The sequence below is a fragment of the Dunckerocampus dactyliophorus genome, chromosome 9 (assembly GCF_027744805.1).
Source record: "Dunckerocampus dactyliophorus isolate RoL2022-P2 chromosome 9, RoL_Ddac_1.1, whole genome shotgun sequence".
In the NCBI taxonomy this organism is placed as follows: domain Eukaryota; kingdom Metazoa; phylum Chordata; class Actinopteri; order Syngnathiformes; family Syngnathidae; genus Dunckerocampus; species Dunckerocampus dactyliophorus.
Window position 1 is genome coordinate 1,917,746 of NC_072827.1, and position 19,870 is coordinate 1,937,615.

The 19,870-nt window shown below is 43.0% G+C and overlaps 2 protein-coding genes across 4 annotated transcripts in view; both read left to right on the forward strand.

Annotated features, from left to right (window-relative positions):
- Positions 1–12,653, forward strand: part of pdia5 (protein disulfide isomerase family A, member 5) — a 73,072-nt gene extending 60,419 nt beyond the window's left edge. Inside the window, exons 15-17 of the mRNA XM_054788128.1 lie at positions 1,161–1,231; positions 10,696–10,830; positions 10,933–12,653. Of these exons, the coding sequence (XP_054644103.1) occupies positions 1,161–1,231; positions 10,696–10,830; positions 10,933–11,013 (287 nt within the window). The 3' untranslated portion in view covers positions 11,014–12,653. The remainder of the gene's footprint in view (positions 1–1,160; positions 1,232–10,695; positions 10,831–10,932) is intronic.
- Positions 12,654–14,931: 2,278 nt separating this feature from the next.
- sema5ba (sema domain, seven thrombospondin repeats (type 1 and type 1-like), transmembrane domain (TM) and short cytoplasmic domain, (semaphorin) 5Ba) overlaps positions 14,932–19,870 on the forward strand; it is a 149,801-nt gene continuing 144,862 nt past the window's right edge. For all 3 annotated transcript variants that reach the window (XM_054786373.1, XM_054786374.1, XM_054786375.1), the window contains exon 1: positions 14,932–15,102. The gene's annotated coding sequence lies outside the window, so the exon portion shown is untranslated. The remainder of the gene's footprint in view (positions 15,103–19,870) is intronic.

Consider the following 19,870-nt stretch of genomic DNA (forward strand, 5'->3'; position numbering starts at 1 on the left):
TTTTATGTTGCGGTACAGTTGTTTAGATATTTGAGTTGTCCCAAAAGCAAAATATTTGTGACAAAGTGAAAGTTATGCTTGAAATGTGTCACGATACGTTGAAGCTGTCGGCAGGTTGACCCCCAGGGTGCAGAGAGAAGGCGGCAAAGTGCAAAAATAAAAGTAATTTTATTGCACAGGACAGGAACAAACTAAAAGTGACAGAGAAAAAACTCTGTGGGAAAAATAATACAAACTATAAACAGGTAGGTGACAGCACGGAAAAATCAACGATGGAAATGACAACAACAATGAACCAGCGCGGCGCATACGACGGCGCTGGTCTTTTAACTGTCAGTGATTAGTATTGACCGCAGCTGTGCGGCCACCAGGCGTGGAGTGGCAGTTCCTTCCACCACCCCGAAAGCATCGCTCGCCAGAATAATGGCGCAGGACAGGAAGTACACGCTCCTGTCCTGCGAAGCGTGACAAAATGTATCTTTTCACAAAAAGCTGTTTTTCTTCCTTTTTTGTTGGGAACTGCTATTTTCCTGAAACTTACCTATGTTCTACTGCTGATGACTAAAGAATGGAAAAAGGTAGAAACAAACTTTTTTTCCTGATGAAAGATGAGAGTCTAATGTTTCTTTTGGCAGGTTCCATGTGTATATAACCTTACAACACAATATTCTGTGTGCCTTGAAAGATCAGTCAAAATGGCCGCTGCTAATAGGTTGAATTTTGAAAAATAGCTGGGATTGAATGAGTCAATTGTATTTTTAGCCAATATGAGGCTGCAGATGGCCCCTGGGCTGCACTTTGGACACCCCTGGTATATAAGGTAAAAACATACATTGAAAAAACGCACATAGAGTCCCACTGAATGGATCAGCCACTCCTAAAAAGCACAGTGAAGCTGCAGCCAGCAAGCGGTGTTGGTAAAGCGTCTACTTTATATGGCGGATGAATCAGTCAGCGTGTCTACAGAAGTGTTGTTTATTGCAGAAAGACACGCTGTACATGAATGGAAGCTAAGTGACACCGTTAATGGCGGCAATAAAGACATTCACACCGAACCCTCTCTCACGCGGTGTAAACATGTGCGGCACGCTGACTGATGCGCCGCGTTGCAGAGAGTGACAGTCGTGGTGTGTTACTGAAATGGCTCTCCTCTCTTGCAGGGTGTCCGCACTGTAAAAACGCCGTGCCTCACTTCACTACCGCAGCAGAGCTTTTCAAAGAGGACCGCAAGGTGAGTGTTTGCTCCACTCGTGTCGACTCATCACCTTGTTCGCATCTAGTGAGACCCAGTACGCTAGCTATATTGCAAATGATGATGTGGTGACCTGAGAGGTTGTAATGTAAGAGACGGCGCTCATTGGGACGCAGTGCCGTTGGGCAAGCACAATAATAAACAAAATGTGACCTCCTGTAATATTGTGACTTATATGTGCTCTCGCGAGGGGTACACCGTAGGGGTGTCACGGGACACTCGCTTCACGAGACAAGACTATACACGACATTTGAACTTTACTTTTAAGAAAAGTGCAATGAAAAAATATTACAAAGTCTATGCCAACATATTTCAACATACTCATTTAATATCTACTACGTTACACTCTTCTGCACGCTGTGTGTATGCTAGCGACCCCGCCTCCACCCACTGAGACAAAGACAGACTGTATGACTGAGAAAAGGGCTCGCTCCGTTCATGCTGTGTTCTATGGAACAAACATGCCATGGTGCTGACACCAATGCACAGAGTGAACCTTCTTCCTGCCGGTGTGAAGGAAGGACACGCATGCACTTGGTGACAGATTGAGGACGGTAAAATGAGCAAGTTCATTTTCATGTATTGTGTGATTCATGAATGAATTTATTATTGTGTTTTTTTTACGGATGTCAGATTGGCCCATCGATATTATCGGCTCGATATTGGCATAAAAATGTCATATCTAGTTGTATCTGCTATTTTGATAATAAAGATGAAAATTGCAGTTTTGCACGCCACTTTAGACAAGAGCCGCCAATTGCTTCCACCTGCACGGATTTCATCTTTGCTGCAGAGGAGCAGCAGCGAATCAGGAGGTGACTTTAACATCAGCTGACTGATATCATGTGGCATCTATATCTGGGTTACGATGTTTGTTCAATTCGCAGCGCGTACTGAACCGAGACCACTGCATTGAACAGCCAGAGAATAAGAAGACGTTGCAGGAGGGATCAGTGTTGCAAACATAACGACTGTCGCTATATTTAGCGAGTAATCAGACCCCTCTAGGTACTCTTTTTCCCTAAAAGTGACTTGCGACAAATGCAGTGAAGAGACTTCTGGTGACTCTGACATGAACATTTAAAAGCACTCTCAGGCAGGTGGCCAATTATGCAAAGCTGACGATGTGAGTAGGCCGCACGTGGTCGTGTAAATGCCATACTTACCTTGCCATGTGGCTGCAGTCACATTGTGCACGCTCGCTGTATTATTTCTTTTTCATTTTTTTCAAAACAAATAAGTTCAGAAGTTTATCCAACTGCTTTTGCATCATAGTTAATATTTCTCCTGGTGTGTCATGAAGGAATGTGAGCATGTGGACAAAGCTAATGAAATACTGACTCACACATTAAAACATCTTTTCTGAGTTCCATGAGGATGCTTCTGTGTGTGTGTGTGTGTGTGTGTGTGTGTGTGTGTGTGTGTGTGTGCACGCGCCCATCCACCACTCACTTGTTTGGAAGGACTTTGAGATCATTGTCATATGCTACGTGTGTGAATGTGTGAGGCAACACTTTGCAACATTTGTCAGCAGGCTGAGACGCCTCTCAAACCTCTTCAAACTGACATACGGCAACAACAAATACTCATTTGTGTATCGGAAGGAAGAACCCAAGACTTCTTTTTTTTTTAGTGTCTTTGGGCACCGTCTGTTGAGTTGGTGGAAGTGCTGTTGAGCTTGTGTTCCCAGAGAAAACACACACAAGGTCCTTGGTCTGCGTACGAGTGAGGTTCATATTAGTCAGGTCTTGTTGGAGACCCGGCTCTTTTAGCTTGGCTCCCGACAAAGAGTCGGCTCTTTCGGCTCCCAGATGGTCCTCAGATTTTTATTGTTGCTTAAGTTGATGTGTGAAATTAACTGCTAATGTAAAAATGTAAGTATATCAAATGTGTGTTGTTGCTATGGCTTTATTTATACACTCAACATGGAACAGGATGCCACAAAAAAAATTTTGCGGTGTTTAAGCCGCACCCTCTCAATTTAGAGAGAAAAAACAGATTTGTACATACAGTATATAAGCCGCACCTGCTATAAGCTGCACATGTCCACATCGTAAAATGATTGTGGCGGGCACGAGGCTGCGAGGACCAGGTCGGTCTTTATTTGACAGAAGCCAATCACGAGCTATGAGAAAACTCACAACAAGCTTGTCAACCCACTGGAAATCGCTGGAGGTCATTACTCAATATAACAGTCTGACTCACGGCCTTGTCTTAACGCTAAAATCATCACACAGCAACTTAACACTTAAAAGGTAGCTAGTAAACATGGAAGACAAATTTCACTTAAACAAAAATGAATATGGTTTCCGAGGTGCCCCTCTGTGTGTAACCGTAACGACGATGTGTCCCACGGTGAGAACGCGTTTGATGCCCCTGATTTACAGTGAAATAACAGAACATCACACACGAATATAAATTCAAATGTGACAACTTGAGAAAAAACTCAGCATCCAGGTGCTAGCCTTTAGTCAAGCTTCTTGAATACAAGAATTCAATGAAACAGTAACAAAACAGAAAACAACTCTTTACTTTTGTCTTGCACACTGGAAGGGGCGTTGCAAAGGAGGGAGAGGCAGGCTTATTTGGAGGAGGAAGTCTGAATAATGAGACCACTACACTGCTTACTTATCATCGGAGCAGATCCTTTGGCATGTTCAAGGAAGCCATTCTTATCCTTCTTCATGTTCTCTGTGCTTGAGTGTCTTGAACCGGGCCGGACCAACGCTGATTTCTCCACTTTCTGAGCAGCTGACACACGTAACCCGTTCTTCTTTTCTTTGGGTACAGAACGATTTGTGGGAGTATGTCGTGACCACAAAACGTCGTAAGAGGAGGCCCGGCAGTACTTGGCTGTGGTCTCTTGTGTGTCGTGTCGTTGCCTCGTTTACTAAAGACAAACACAGGCAGCTCAGGACATAAACAATCAGAAGTAGATGTTACAGCAGACTGCAACCAGACTTAAAGCCACGTAGTTGGATGGGGGGTTTAACGAGGGTTTTAGCCTGGAAGGAAGGACATACAGTATCTCTCTACTGGTGCTGTCTGCCCCCTGTCACACTTAATGCACTGGACTCTAATGTATTGACTTGTTTTCTTGAGCTGATCCTCCTCCTTCTTTTGGAACACCGGCCCGTCCCAGAAATCAATGAAGTCTCCGTGTGACCTCATTTGGCTCCTCAAAGTGCAAACAAAGCAAAGAAGCGCAAGCAAGTTAGCAAAAGCTAGCTTCCCCCCCAAGGCAGGCCCAATGTTTGAGTTAACTGCCATACAAGTGCTGTAAGAAAACAAAACAACAACAAAAAAACATGTCAAACTATCCCTTCAGGACGCATTGCCATCACATAGGGCAGGGGTGTCCAAAAACTAAAAAATGAAAGGATGCAGGGGCCATTTTGATATTTTGTAAAGCAACAAATAAATAAACAAATAAATAAAAAAGTATTTTATTTTTTATGAACTTTGCTCATTTTTTCTGACCATTTTTCCTCTTTTTTCCCCCCAAATATTTCTTTCTTTCTTCTTAAATAATATTTGAAAATGTTCTTCTTATAATATTATGGCTTTTTTCCCATAATATTCAAAATTTTCCCCAACCTAATTTTCCCCAAATGACATCTTTATTTTGTTTTGTTTGTTTCTGATCTTTTATTTTTTCTTTTACAAGAAATTGTATTTCTTTAATATTAATATAATAACTCTGTGCTCCTAAAATGACATTTTTTCCTCATAATTGTAAAATCATAAAATTGTGATTTTTTTTTTTTACAGTATGACATTTTTTCCTTAATATTTTGACTTTATTCTGATAAAATTGCAGCTGTTTTCACCATTTCTGCTATGTCAACTTTCTTCTCGTAATTATGATTTTATTCCCGTAATATTTTGGCTTTATTTCCGTGACGTTGTAACGTTTTCCACAACCTAAAAAATGAAACTTTACTCGTCGTTTTGTTTCACATATCACATATTCTCATGAAATTACGACCTTTTCAGATTGCAACTTTTTTCTCTTCGTGTTTTGAGTTTATTCTTGTAAAATTCCAGCTGTATTTTTGTGAAATTCTATGATTACAATGTGCCCCCCGGCCACACTTAGTGTTTTAGGGAAGTTGACCGACTCCCTCACACTTGGCCATTCTCAACAGTCACACAAGTGTATAAAAAAGTTCCTAGATTTTAACATCCTGAACTGTCATACTAGTGTAAGAAAAAGTGAACTCCTGTACGAACCAGTTAAATAAAACCAAACTAACAAACGAAATAAAACGATGACGCATAGTGTTTGCGGAAGTGGCCAAAAGCGAGTCAGCTTTGAGTTTTAATCTTCTAAAGTGTCACACAAGTGTAAAAAAAAGTGGCATTCTGGATGAACTAGCTAAAGAAAAGTAAAGTAAAACTATGATTTGATGATGTGGGACACAAGTGAAGAAGAGCGAGTCCACCTATGAGATCACACCGTTTGCCATTCTTAACTGTCACCATCAAATGTCAAACAACAGCTGTATGAACAAACTAAATAAAACTAAAGTAAAAGTATTATTTGATGACGTGTTGACGTGTTGACGTGTTGCTTTTGTCCAGTGTTTGCAGGAGTGGACAAAAGGCAACTTTCAGTTTTAATCTTCTCAAGCATGGGTGTCCAAAGTGCGGCCTGGGGCCATTTTGGCCCCTGGCGGTGATTTTATCGGCCCGCAGCGCAGTCTAAAAAATTGAATTTAACAAGGAAACTTAAGAAAAAAAAACAAGAGCAGCAAAAATGGGAAAATCAATGAAAAGTCAAAATATGCAGAGAAGAGTTGTAACCTAGCAAGGACAAAAAGTCATCAGAATAAAGTCATAATACTTGTATGAGGACAAATGTCATTTTAGTAGCAGGAAGTTGGAATATCAGATTTTTGTTATTATTGAGTCAAAAACAATGAATAAAGTTGTAATTTTTGGAAACTTAGGTTGGGGGGAAATGTATAACATGGGAATAAAGTCAAAATATTAGGAGAAGAAAATATACAAGAAGAAAATTTAAATATTTTGAAAATTATACCAAAAAAATCAAGAGCAGAAATTTTACCAGAGTAAAGTCAAAATATTAAGAGAAAAAAATAGTTTTCTAATGAGAAAAAGTTGCAATTTTATGAGAATAAACTTCTAAAATGAGGAAAAATATCATTTTAGTAACAATGTTGAAATAAAGAAATACATTCTTGTCTGAAGAGAACATTTACAAGAGGAAAGCTGAAATGAAATAGTTGAACAATTTTTAAAAACAGCAGCAATGGAAAAAACAGCTGTCATTTTACGGGAATAAGGTCAAAATATTAAGAAAAAATGTCATAATCGAATGAAGAACAAAAGTTGCATTTTTAAAATAATAAACTGGTATTATTACCTCATTTTTAGTAGCATTTCACCCATATTACATGTTTTTCTTGAGCTACATGCACTGTAGCTTCTTAGCATATCTCTGTGTTGCTTGACTAAATATCCCAGTGGCACAGTTGCATCCTTTCATTTGCCAGCATGTGGAAAACGCTGGAAAATGTTCGGACACCCCTGGTCTAAAGTGTCACACAAGTGTATGAACAAACTAAATAAAACTAAAGTAAAACTATTACTTGATGACGTGTTTATGACATATTGACACTTAGCGTATACGGAAGTGGAGGAAGGCATGTCGACTTACGACATTTCAACAGAAAAAAAAAGGATAACGGCTGTATGAACAACTTAAACTAAATAAAATGAAATGTAAGTAAAAGAATCACTTGATGATGCATTGCTGACAATCAACATTCAATAACTGCTGTGTGAACAAACTAAATAAAACTAAAGTAAAAGTATTATTTGATGACGTGTTGCCGACGCACAGTGTTTGCGGGAGTGGACAAAAGCGAGTCAACTTTCAGTTTTAACATCATAAACTGGCACACAGTGAAAAAAGTAAAGTGCGGAATGAACCTACTCAGTAAAACTAAAGTAAAGTAAAACTATGGTTTGATTACTCGTTACAATGCGTAGCATTTAGGGAAGTGGGAAAGTCCTTTTTAGCATTCTTAGCTGTGGGTAAGAAGTTCTAAGCGTAATAAGAAGTTAGCTGCTCTTGAAGTAAATAAAACTAAACTACATCAAATCTATCCTTTGGCGTGACTCACGGTGTTTCGGAAAAGTGGAGCGAGCGGGCGGGCGTGCTTTCAAAGCGTTTTATGTCGTCAATCCGATCAAATGTGCAACGGATGACAAATGGTGTCAATAAAATGCCAGCGTAAATAAGCAGCATGCTGAAGCAGTGCTGAGCCATCACGCACACGCACACACACACGCACACACACACACACGCACACACACGCACGCACACACACGGTCTATTTCTCAGCGTGACAGGAAGTTAGTCAGTGCTGGCTTGTCACTGTGGCCTAATGCGCTGCTGTCCAATCAATGACGTGATGTGACCTCCTCCATCACTGCAAGGTGGATCAATAAGACAATTGGCTGTGGACTCTTGAAGAAGCACCACAGTATGACTTCATTTTCTGCTCTCACTTCCCACCGCATACACACCCCGTCCCGTCATTGATCGCGGACCAAAAGGAGAAGGCGGAGCTACAACATGGCGCCCAAAAAAAGCAAAACGGAAAAAACCAAAACACTTGTGGATTAAATGTCCTGAGATGCTCACCGACCTGAAGTCTCATGTGATTGGCTGACGTCACACCTGATGATGGTTTGAACTTTTTGTCTGGGTTGGTTCCATTTTTTTTTCAATAAAAATAAATCAATTAAATATAAAATAACCTGGTTAGCCTCATAAATCTGTTTGAGGTCAAAACGTTACCTGAATCCATTTTCCCAGAAGAACTCATGGAAATCCAATGAATCCGTGCCTTGTCATCGTTATGTGTTATGTAAATAAAAATAGATTATTTATATTTAGAAAATAAAATAATATGAATATATAAAAATGTAAAATAATAGCAAATAGTATTATTGATAAACATGATATACGTCATTCTGCAATGATAGCTAACAAATGATATATTTATGAATTGTTTACAATGCAACCTTGGCTAGCATCATTCATCTGTTCCAGAAGGTCCAACTCTAACTCTATTTTCTCTATTTTCCCATAAGAAATGATATAAATCCAATTATGTTTCCCAAAGATCGAAATGTTATGTTTTTATTGTTTTGCGGTTATAGTTTTCACGCAGAAAACGAAGCATATAAATGAGGACTGAAGGGGATAAATGGAGATTTAAGGGTACGTTTACCTCCACTGAAGACGTAAGCGTTGCCAAAGACACAAGGTGTCATGGAGGTCAACACCTTATTGTTTTGCCATGAGTTATTTCTCACCTCAAGTCTCTGCTTTACTTTCAGTCACGGCTGCAAAAGAAGATAAAAAGGAGCCAAAGAACGTTGCAAATTAAATCGTTATGTCGAGAAGCACGATCGAATTCAGACCTGGCGCCAGAGCAGTCCTATCATCGGGCCCCCAAACGTTCAACCGTGTTTGCCCTCCTCAGCGTTATTTGCTGCTCCCGCCTTCACCGCCAGCGTGCAGCGTTGGCGCGATGAGCGCCACTCGGCGCTGGGAGAGACTGTGACATTTCAGCTGTCCAAAAAGGGCACACGTCGCCTGAGCCGTGAATCGGGGAGGAGACATTTACGCCTCACTGGGTCGCCCCGGTGCTAATCGATGTTAGCTGCCTCCCGACTAGCATCACGTGGGAGGCACCTCCTTAAATGCTTTGATATCGAATGTTTATCCTCTCCTGCTGTTTTATAGTGGTGATCTACAGTTATGCTAATGCGTCCTAAAAGCCTAAAAGCCTGCTGCGTTTTCAACCTGAGCCATAAAAGTGTAAACAAGACCACAAGGAGGCGTGGCTTGTATAAACGCACGTGTCAAAGGTTGCAGCAAGCGCAAGACGCTGCACAGGTTTACAGCTTCAACGGCTGATTTCATTACGCTTGGAAATACTCACACATCATACGCTTGAATTCAACTGCAAACACACAATTATTGCATTTTTAAAATAGGTCAGATTCCATCACAATTCAACAGTGGAACCACTGAGGTGGTGGTGTCCAAATTGCAGTCCGGGGGCCATTTTTATCCCGCAGCTCGTTCTTGTATGGGCCCCTGGCGTATTGGAGAAAGACATGAATTCTTTGACATGAAGTTGGATGATATCCCCATCAGCAGTGGACCACATCAACAGTGACGTACCCCCATTTGCTCCCACAAGTCCAGTTCTGCTCGAGGAACGTAGTTCTGCTGAGTTGTTGGGTCATTTAAGTCAAGAGTTCTTCCACGGTGGAACACACGTAAGCAAGATGGCCGCGGCGCTCTGTCGCGGATGGGTTCTATTAGTCTACATTGTCATCTAGAACAGGGGTCCCCAACCACTGGGTCGTGGCCCAGTACCGGTCCATGGGTGGGGCTGAACCGGGCCGTGGGAAGCTTTCAGGTGCAATGACAAATAAAGAAAACACACTTGTAAATAACTACGTCACATTTTGGAAATAAGGGACATTATTTTATGGAAAAAATAATATCCCATAGTTTTGGCATTTATACAGTATGTTGTTTGTTGCAAGCGGTGACCCGTCCCTCTTTGTTCGACGGTCCCTGAACGCACCACCGTGCGTGTGCTAACTTTATCTCATGCACAGATAGACTACTACTGTATTTTTAATTCATGCTAGCACTGCCTTTTAGCACACACGTCAAACAGCCATGTCATCATCTCTCTGGAAACACTCCAGGCTTCAACTGGTGGATGGGGGGTCGGCATTCATTTTGTGCTTTTAATGTGATGTTATTCATGTCTCAGTTTGACACAATACATCATAAATAAGATCAATTAGATCGCTATAATGTACGAACTCCTCCCTGGTGTGCGGGACATTTGCGGGAACACAAGCTGGTCCGTGGGTCAAAAAAGGTTGGGGACCGCTGGTCTAGAGCACTAAAATACAATGTAGTTGGACTTCCACCACATGTGGGGGTTTTTATGGCTTCAAACTGCAGTGAGATCTTTTAGCGTGCGCTTGCGTCATCGCCTCTTTTTGCCGTATAAATACGTTTGTGGGGTCGGACGTTTGAGTTCACAAAAAAACGTATCAATACATCCTTGGTATTGAATGAGTTAATGTACACTTGTATCAAAAGAGCCCCCCCGTTCTTGAATTTGTATGTTCACGACCCTGCAAGGGTGCAACCTGTAGACTCAATGAAAGGATTCATAGGAAGTCATGTAATAGAAATGATCTGTTCCAGGGTGAAACTGTGGCCAACGTAGTGTTACACGTACAAATAACGCTATTATAAGCAATGAGAGCATGCCTGGTGGGATACGTAGCGGTCATCTACGACCAGGCATCTTAACTGACCTTGCGTACGAGACCTCATCCCCTTGTCGCTGCTGTGGTCCTCCTAGATAGCGTACGGCGCGGTGGACTGCACCAAAGGACAGAACCAGGAGCTCTGCAAGCAGGAGGGGGTGGAGGGCTACCCCACCTTCAACCACTACAACTACGGCAAGTTTGTGGACAAGTACCACGGAGACCGCGGGGTGAGTGCTCACGTGCTTTTGCTGGGCTAGCATGCTTTGCTCGTACATAACGGCGACATGAGCGTGTGAATTACAAATATATCTCGTTTTTGTCCACAACAGGAAGCGGGCTTCATCGGCTTTATGCGTAGCCTGCGAGGCCGCGATCAGGAGAAAGTGATCAAGAGGAAGGAGGAGCTCTGAGACGCGGCGTTCGGGGGCAGCCACGCACGCACTTGCCCCCCCATCAGCACTGACACAGGAGACATGATGACCTCAGCAAATATTACAATACGGTGGCAATTACCCCCCCAACCCCACCCCCCCACACACACACCTTCCCCCGCCCCCACCTTCCCCTTTTCGGGGGCCCCAAATGAGAGGTGCACAGACACTGTGACTGACTGACAAGCTAATGCGTATCTATGCAATACTGAGGGTGGGGGTAGGGGGCGCCGTCACTTCACCCCCCCCACCCCACCCCCCTCTAGGAGGTTCACATCCTCCCGTTGGTTCCACACTTTGTGTAGAGAGCCTTCATGTCTGTGAGCATGCCAACAACGCGTGTCATGTGACCTGGCGCTCCCGTAGCAACGCGGCGTGACAAACATCGAGGCCAAGTTTTACGTTTTTGTCTTGAAATTGTGGCCTTAAGGTAGGAAACACGAGGAAAATGGAAGCAGAAGCTGAGCGCCTTTGCTTGTTTTGTTGTTTTTGATTCCCCCCCCACAAGATGCCAAATATGAGCGTCCTCGTCCATATTCCAATAACCTGTCTGCTGTTTTGTGACCCCCATCGTGTCCCGGCAATCACTTGAGTGACGTCATGGTTGAATCTGTTTATGCCATGAAAAGCGTGGATTCCCAACTTTGAGGTAAGGTGGAGATACACGCTTTTCATTGGGGGGGGGGGGTTGTAATCCTGTTGGTTTTCTTCTCCCGTTCCACCGCTCGGAATATTCCCAGTTGATCTGTAGCGCTTTTTTTAATCACATCTTAAGAATTTGGGTTTCCGCGGTTGCCAATAAGGTTCTCAGGGAAGGCGTGACGCAATGACAGGGAAGTGCGTGGTCACTTTGTGCTCCTTTGTGTTCTCCACCAAAAAGCAAGGCCGGCATCGTCCTGTGTCCGTGTGGCGTCGCCAGCCGGTAGATGTTAGCGCCACATTCCACGCGGGAACGTCGCACACGGGAGACGATTCCACTGAAGACCAGGACGAGCATCCGTCTTATCCCAAAGTGTGCGTGTGGTGTGGGAACGTGTCGCACGTATTGCCAAGAAGTCATTGTTGCCTTTTTCTGTTGTTTTGTTTCTGTCCAATCAGCCATGTTGTACACGTTTACCCCGCGACTGTGCTAACAATAAAAAACAAATCTTTTTTTTTTTCCAAAACCTGTTATCTTATTCTCATTTTGTCCCCTAAAATCAACTAAATGCCGCTTGTTCTGTTGAAAAAGGTAAAAACAGCTCGTATTCTACACACCTAATGCAGGTCATACTTGTCCACCCTCCTCCCCGTATTTTGCCCTCCTTTCCTCTTCGGTGTGGCAGGTGACCTCATTTCCGGAAATGTCCTTTATTTCCAAATGCAAATGTTGTCAAGTATGATGCGGGGTATGAAGGTTCATTTCTTTCTTTACTACCAAACCTTTTTTTTACACACTGAAAAACCTATTTTGATCATTATATGCTGAAAATGGGCCGCACGGTGGTCTAGTGGTTAGCATGGTGGCACACAGTAACAGCCTGGAGATGGGAAATCCACTTGGGCATTTCTGTGTTTGCATGTTCTCCCCGTATGTGGGGGGGTTTTCTGGGTACTCCGGCTTCCTCCCACATTCCAAAAACATGCATGTTAGCTTCATTGGGACTCTAAATGGTCCATAGGTATGAATGGGAGTGTTTGTCTATATGTGCCCTGCCATTGGCTGGACACCAGGCCAGGGTGTACCCCGCCTGTCGCCCAAAGTCAGCTGGGATAGACTCCAGCATACCCCTGTGACCCTAATGAGGATTAAGCGGCACAGAAAATGAACGAATGAAATCCATTTATCTTCTTCCGCTTATCTGAGGTTGGGTTGCGGGAGCAGCAGCCTAAGCAGGGAAGCCCATTCTTCCTTCTCCCCCCGGCTACTTCGTCCAGCTCCACTCCAACTGGTCCTGGGTCTTCCTGAGGCCTCCTACCGGGCAGACATCCTGACCAGATGCCCGAGCCACCTCATCTGGCTCCTCTCAGTGCGGAGGAGCAGCGCTTCTCCTTTGAGTTTCTCCTGGATGACTGTGCTTCTCGCCTTATCTGTCTGTCTACTATATTGCGTAATAGGAGTATAAAGGTGGCTAGGGGTGTTAGGTCATGTCTCGAGGGCTCTAATACTGTCAAAAAGCGTATTTAGAAGGTTGTAAACAGGGTTTCTCTGCTTTAATATTCCATTTCTAAATCAGAAAGCCTGCTTTGCAGAAAGTCACATATCACGGTCGGGTCTGGCACCAATGAACCACGATAAGCGAGGGAGTACCGTACGTGCTCTCATGTCAGTCTGCAAAAGTGGCCAGTGAGGAAATAAGTCGGCCACACTGATCCTCCAGGAATGACTGAAGTTGTGTTATGATACCACGCCGGATGTCGTAGAAGTCACCTCGCCAGACGAGAGTGCTGCTGCTGTAAAGAATCTCTGTGCTGGAAAGGATGCTTGTTATCCCGCCGCTATTCGTCATCATCCGGGCGTCGCTGTCAGATGTGCTGAGAGCAGCTTCTTCTCCGTTTGTGGAGCCTGAGTGCACAAAAAAATGGTGGCATAAACTGTCCAAAGTCAAACATGCGGCCGCCGGACCGGGGCTTGTTCAGCGTCCATCATTGATAGCATTTGTTAGCATCAGCGTGATGAAGCCACATTGGAGGACACACACACGCTTTTATAAGCACATTGCGAGAGAGAATCTTTTCATTAGATCTCTGTCAGCTCATCTTGGCCCCGTTTGCTATGATTAGAGGCTGTAAAGACTAGCAGAGGGAATACATTCTTGTATTTGAGCCTAATAGCACACTGAAGTGTTCTGGAATATCACATCATCACGTTGAGTCGTAACTGTTCAGTTGGAGCTTCTGTTGTTTTCACCAATGATCATAAAACCATGCATATTTAAGCAAATGTTTTTTGCCTAAATAAAGCATTTTCAAGCATAAAAATGGCAGACTTGATCGGCTGATAGTTTGGATTTTTTGACATGAAGTTGGATGACATCCCCATCAGCACTGGACTACAGGAGGAACGTAGTTCCGTTTAGTTGCTGGGTCATGTAAGTAAGCAGTTTGGCTTCTCAAAACAATATGTGTTCAAAAGAGTAATACATTTGCATTAAAAAATGTCTACTTGAAAAAAATCTGACCTCACAAATCGCTCGGCGTTATATTTATCTCCCGCCATATCCCTGCGCACTGTCGCCTCTCCATTCTTGTTCCGAAAACGCTCACATCTTCTTCCGCGACGCAGCGCCGCGGCCATCTTGTTTACGTGTTTTTTCCACAGCGAAAGAAGATGCGAGCGTCTTGGTCACATGCTGTGCATCCTTCATGTCAAAAACATCCCAACTATCCCTTTGATCCCGAATAAAAATTCCTGATAAAAACACAGGCTCCTGTAACCCCCGGCAAGATGAAAGTCAGCCCTGAGCGCTAACGAAGGTTCCACGGTAATTAGCAGTAGTAGTGGTAGTATTTGTAGGAATAGCAAGTTCAGCTTCATCGAAACTAAATGAAAAATCACTGTTTTGTGCCACACAAAGAAAAAGGAAAACGATTTCGTGATAGTTTTTGATGAAATAATAACAAAGATCCTCTTCTGGTTCCGGTTCCACTGAATCCACTTTCTTGAAGAGAACACAAAAAGCAGAGAAACCTAGAATCCTTTTTTCGTTTGACTTTAACATCTTTTTAAAGACGACGTTGTTGTTTTTAATCCGTAATGAACTTAAATCACCAAAAACAACATTAATGAGACTGTAAATCCTCCCATCCATCATTTTATTACTTTCAGGTGTGCGCATGCTCGTGCAAATTGCCGCCTCTCTCCCTCTCTTCCTCCCCTCCTTTCCTCTGTCCTCACCCCCTCCCTCCTCCATCGCGGTGGTTTGGTCGGGAGCTGGGAGCATCTCAGCGCAGTCTTCCGCTGCAGGTCTCCCGGAGTAGGACGCTTTGAGGCGGCTGTGGAGGACACGGAACACCGGAACCAAGGACCACTTCTTCATCATCGTTGTTATCCTCATTTGGACGTCAACCCGAGGAGCATCTGAGAAGGTACGGTTCGTCTTGTGTCTTTTTTTTGTTTCGGTTGAACCCGAGGAGACTTTTGTGTGCGTTGTGCTGCACTTTGCACCTTTTGGTTCTGGTTGGTTCTCATGTAGACCCCAAGTCAGGAACCTAGCCCGGTTCTGCACAAAAAGGAACACATAAAGAAAGTCTATTGTCATTTGTCTCTACTTTAGAAGGTCATTTTTGAGCTGTTTTAAAGCGGTGATTGTTTTTCCAGGCAGGTCCACTTTGACTTTCCGCTCACGTTGCTTCCCAGCATCAGAGGAGTGTTTGTGTCTCTTTCAGCTCCGCAAACAACTTAGCAGGAACACTTTAAAGGCCGTTTATGAGCCCTGCAGCAAACGTGGTAGTGCTCCCCATTTACTGTCCAACATTGGACACTTTTGTGCATGAAATGGAAGTGAGCGTTTTTTGTTTGTTGTTGCTGTGAATCGTGAGACATCGTGCTTTGAAACGGCTCTGGTTGGCGTTTTTACACAAGATGGACGCTCTTCTCGCCTCTAAACACTTTTGATGTGTTTTAACTTTGGGATTCTTTTTTTGAAGTCAGTTTAGGCTCGTAATGCTAATCGTGGTTGTGTTTTGGGTGTAGTAGCGTGTAAGTGAGCGACAGGGGGCAGTGTTGAGCAGCAGCAGCAGGTGATGTGCTGCTGCAGGACCAGGTGGACAAGGTGCACAATGGCAAGCATCTAATGTTGTTTTTGTCTTCGTTCCCTTTAAAGAAGCTAGATAAAATGCAAAAATGTGTTTTTTAAGGCAAACAATTGAAATAACAGCGTTTTAGCGTCGTTTTTTTTATTCCATTCTTTAAAGAAGAGGACTTCTTTATTCATGAACGCTCGGATGGCTCCCAAGTGCAGCGCGGCGTTGCTTTGTGTTGATGAAACAGAATATTCCTCCAGAAACAACGCATGATGCTTTATTTTGACGTGCTGGTCAGTGTGGAGTCCAACATGTGTCCAAGGGGGGTGTCCAAAGTGTTTTTTTTTAATTGGCTCGCAGCTAATAAAATATAAAAATAGAATTCAACAAGAAAACTTAAAAAAAAAACACAGGAAAAATGGAAATCAACAGTACTTTTACAAGAATAAAGTCAAAATATTAAAGGAAAAAAAGTTGTAATTTTAGGAGGATAACGTGATATTATGAGGAAAATTAATGTAATTTTAGAGGCATAAAGTTGAAATATTAAAGAAAAAAGCTGTATTATGAGAAATAAAGCAACAAATATAGTTGTAATTTTTGGAAAATGAGGTTGAGGAAAAAGGTATAATGAATGGGAATAAAGTCATGATCATGAGAAGAATATTTGCAGCAGAAATGGGGAAAAACAGCTGTAATTTTAGGTGAGTAAAGTCGTATTCTAACGAGAAAAAAGTTGAAATTTTATGGGAATAAACTTGTAATAGTACGAGGAAAATTAATATCAATTTAGTAGTTGAAATTTTACAGAAAAAAACATTTTTTGTAAAGTGGTAATATTACGAGTAACAAAACAACAGATTTAGTCGTCATTTTTGCAAAATTAGGTTGTGGAAAAAGTCTTAATTGTGAGAACAGTTTAAAAAAAACGCCAACAACAGCAAAAATGGAAAGAAACCAGCTGTAATTTTACGTGAACAAAGTCGTATTCTAACGAGAAAAAAAGTGGCCTGCAGTGGCACGAGGAAAATTCATCTAAATTTAGTAGCACAGAGGTGAAATTTTACAGAGAAAAACGTTATTTTTGTAATATTATGATAAGAATATGAGAATTGAGAAACAAACAAAACAAGAAATATAGTTGTCATTTTTGGAAAATGATGCTGAGGGGAAACGTGATATCATGGGAGTAAAGTCCCACGAAGAGAAGAACATTTACAAAGATTATTTAAAAAGAAAGTTGAAATATTTTGGAAAATGTAAAAAAAACAAAAAACAACAGCAAAAATGGGAGGAAAGAGCAAAGAGTGAAGTTGATACTAATAACAGGCTTTTTCACCAATATCACAAAGCCGAGATGCACTTCTTTTTTTTAATATACCGTATCACCTCCTAGTATTTCCCTTGGAATATATCCTGTATACGGTATCACCTCTTAGTATTTCCCTTGGAATATATACTGTATATGGTATCACCTCCTAGTATTTACCTTGGAATATATACTGTATACCGTATCACCTCTTAGTATTTCCCTTGGAATATATACTGTATACGGTATCACCTCTTAGTATTTCCCTTGGAATATATACTGTATACGGTATCACCTCCTACTATTTACAAAATACTTGCATCCTTTCGTGGCTCTCACTGGAAAAGGTTAGGACACCCCTGGTCTAGCATGTTTTTCTTTCTGAGCTTTTGTCTTACAGAGTCGCTCCTTTCTCATGCAAAGCATCTCCTCGTCGCTGATGAATTTATGAGGGCTCTTGACAGCCCCTGGATGGAGGGGGTAGGGGTCAGCTGGACCGTTGCGAGCTAAAGAACCCCAAAGTCCTCAAAGCTCCTCCAGTCACTTTCTCCATCCTTTTGTTTTGTTCCGGCGTCTCCTTTTGTTTCCGCCGCTGCCGAGGGTCCGTGTCGTCACGGCGTCTGATGTCAGCATCCATAATTGATCTTAAAGCCATCACGGTGGTGGAAGTCCACCGGCCGCTTCGTCGCATTTTCAAAGAGCTTGTTTCTGCTGTCGGTGCAACTATGAAAGCTGGATAGTCTTTTTTGTTGTTGTTTGGGATAACGGCTCTCGACAGTGTTGAGGTCTTCCTACAAGGACGTCCTCACTTCACTCAGGAATCACGGGCGACTGATGAACCCGAACGCTGCTGAATGCATCACAGCATATCATAGAATCCATCAAAGCAATCTGATTGGATGCTCAGTTGTGCTATGATCTGCTGGGATTTCTGTCCATAATCTCACCTTGCAGGAAAAGTTGAGTACTTGTGCAGCGACAAGTGCTTGGGAACGATAATAGAGCTGCTTCATAGTCGACCACAGTCCAAAAATGTGCATCGGTTTGCAAACTTTAGGCATTCTTGGCCTAAATGAAGCATTTTCAAGCATAAACATTTAAAAAGGAAGTAAAATGAAGACAAAAAGAAGACACATTCCAAGACGTGACATGTGGAATGGCATACTTGTCCCTTCGTGTCACTGATGGCACTTTGCCAGTGCAGGGAGGACAGTACAGGAAAGGAAGTCAACAAAGAACAACAACATGGAAGTCGTTGTGTGTCATTTATGTCTAATATGTCTTATTTGATCTTATTGGGTCTGCTATATTGGGTAATGCAGGCGTAGAAGTGACTATAGGGGTGTTATTTCATGTCTCGAGGGCTCTAGTCATGTTAAAAGCTGTATTTAGAGAGTCATATACAGCTTTTCGATGCTCTAACTCCAACAGTATTTCATTTATAAAAAAGGAACCCTACTTCATGGAAATGCACTTATCACCCATCAACTGCGATAAAGGATGGATTCCTGTGTTGCGTTACGATTCATCAATGAAATCAGTCAATTTGATTATGAAAAAGCTTTGTGTAAAAGTCTAATCGACTCAATCAATCCCAGCCGTTTTTCAGAAGACAACCCTTCAGTTGCGGCCAGTTTTGACTATTTTGACTATTTGGAGCTGGCGTTCCATAACTGTTGTCGAGGTCCATGCTGCGGCACATGAGCAGAAAGCACCTTGCGTATGTTTACACACCCAGAAACCAGGTAAAAGTCTATTTTGGCAGCTGCTTGTTCGCTTAGGACCCTTTTGTGGTGTTTTTCATGATTAATGCCGTCACGTTTAGAAGTACGCTTCCAATGTTGATGATGTGCGAGCAGAAAAAAACCCCAAAACCCTCACTAATAGCTGCAGTCCTCGTTGCCTGTGGAATGCGTCACTTGCACTCATCTTGGAGGGAGCTGGGAGCACACGTGTTTACGATCGCTGATTAGGGTTTGTTTTCCTTGGGCTGTGGTGTGCATCTCCTTGTAGCTCATCTACCTTTATTTGCTCCTGTTTCCACCTCCCACGGTGACTTTTATGTTTGTTTGCTGTACCTCCGAGCCTTCTGTGTTATTTCGTGCTTGGCGCCGCTCCGTGCCAGCTTATCTTCTGTCGATTAGGACTTTATTGTGTAACGCTACAGCAAATCACGGCGAAACAGAGAAAGTCCACCAGTTTGGAAAGGATAAGTGTTTGCACTGGAAAACAAACGCACACGGATTGGTCGAGCAAGCGCGTCGTCGTGAAGTGCAATAAAGCGCGTATGTCATCAGCGGAAAGGCGGCATGATGGCTGCAAGAAGCACGCTTTCAAGGCTGCTGGTCGTTATTTCTTCTCCACTGAGAACTTTTGACGGTGAACCTCTGGAGTGCCGCCCCACGCGGGAGAACCAAAGTATTCGTATGCTTAGAGAGGATATGTGATGAGGCGCTTGGAGGAGGGAAAACACGGCGATGTGGTGTCACACTAACATGCAGTCTCGTACTAATGACATCACAAATTTTACACAAGGAGTCCGGCTGCACCTCCTCCCCTCCTCGCTGGAGCCTATCCCAGCTGACTTCCAGATGCTCTTTCCTTCTCTGCTTCCACTGATGCTGCTGAGGAAAGTGTCGCTGGCAAGCGTCTTGATGGAGGGCGAGGGCCTCACCTCGCCAGGAAGTAGCCTGATCCGCCGGGTTGAAATGAATCATTTCCAACGTGTCTGTCTGACTCCACCCACTCATTGCTCGCTTCAGGCCGTTCCTCACCCGCTCGCGGCGGCCATGTAACCCCCCA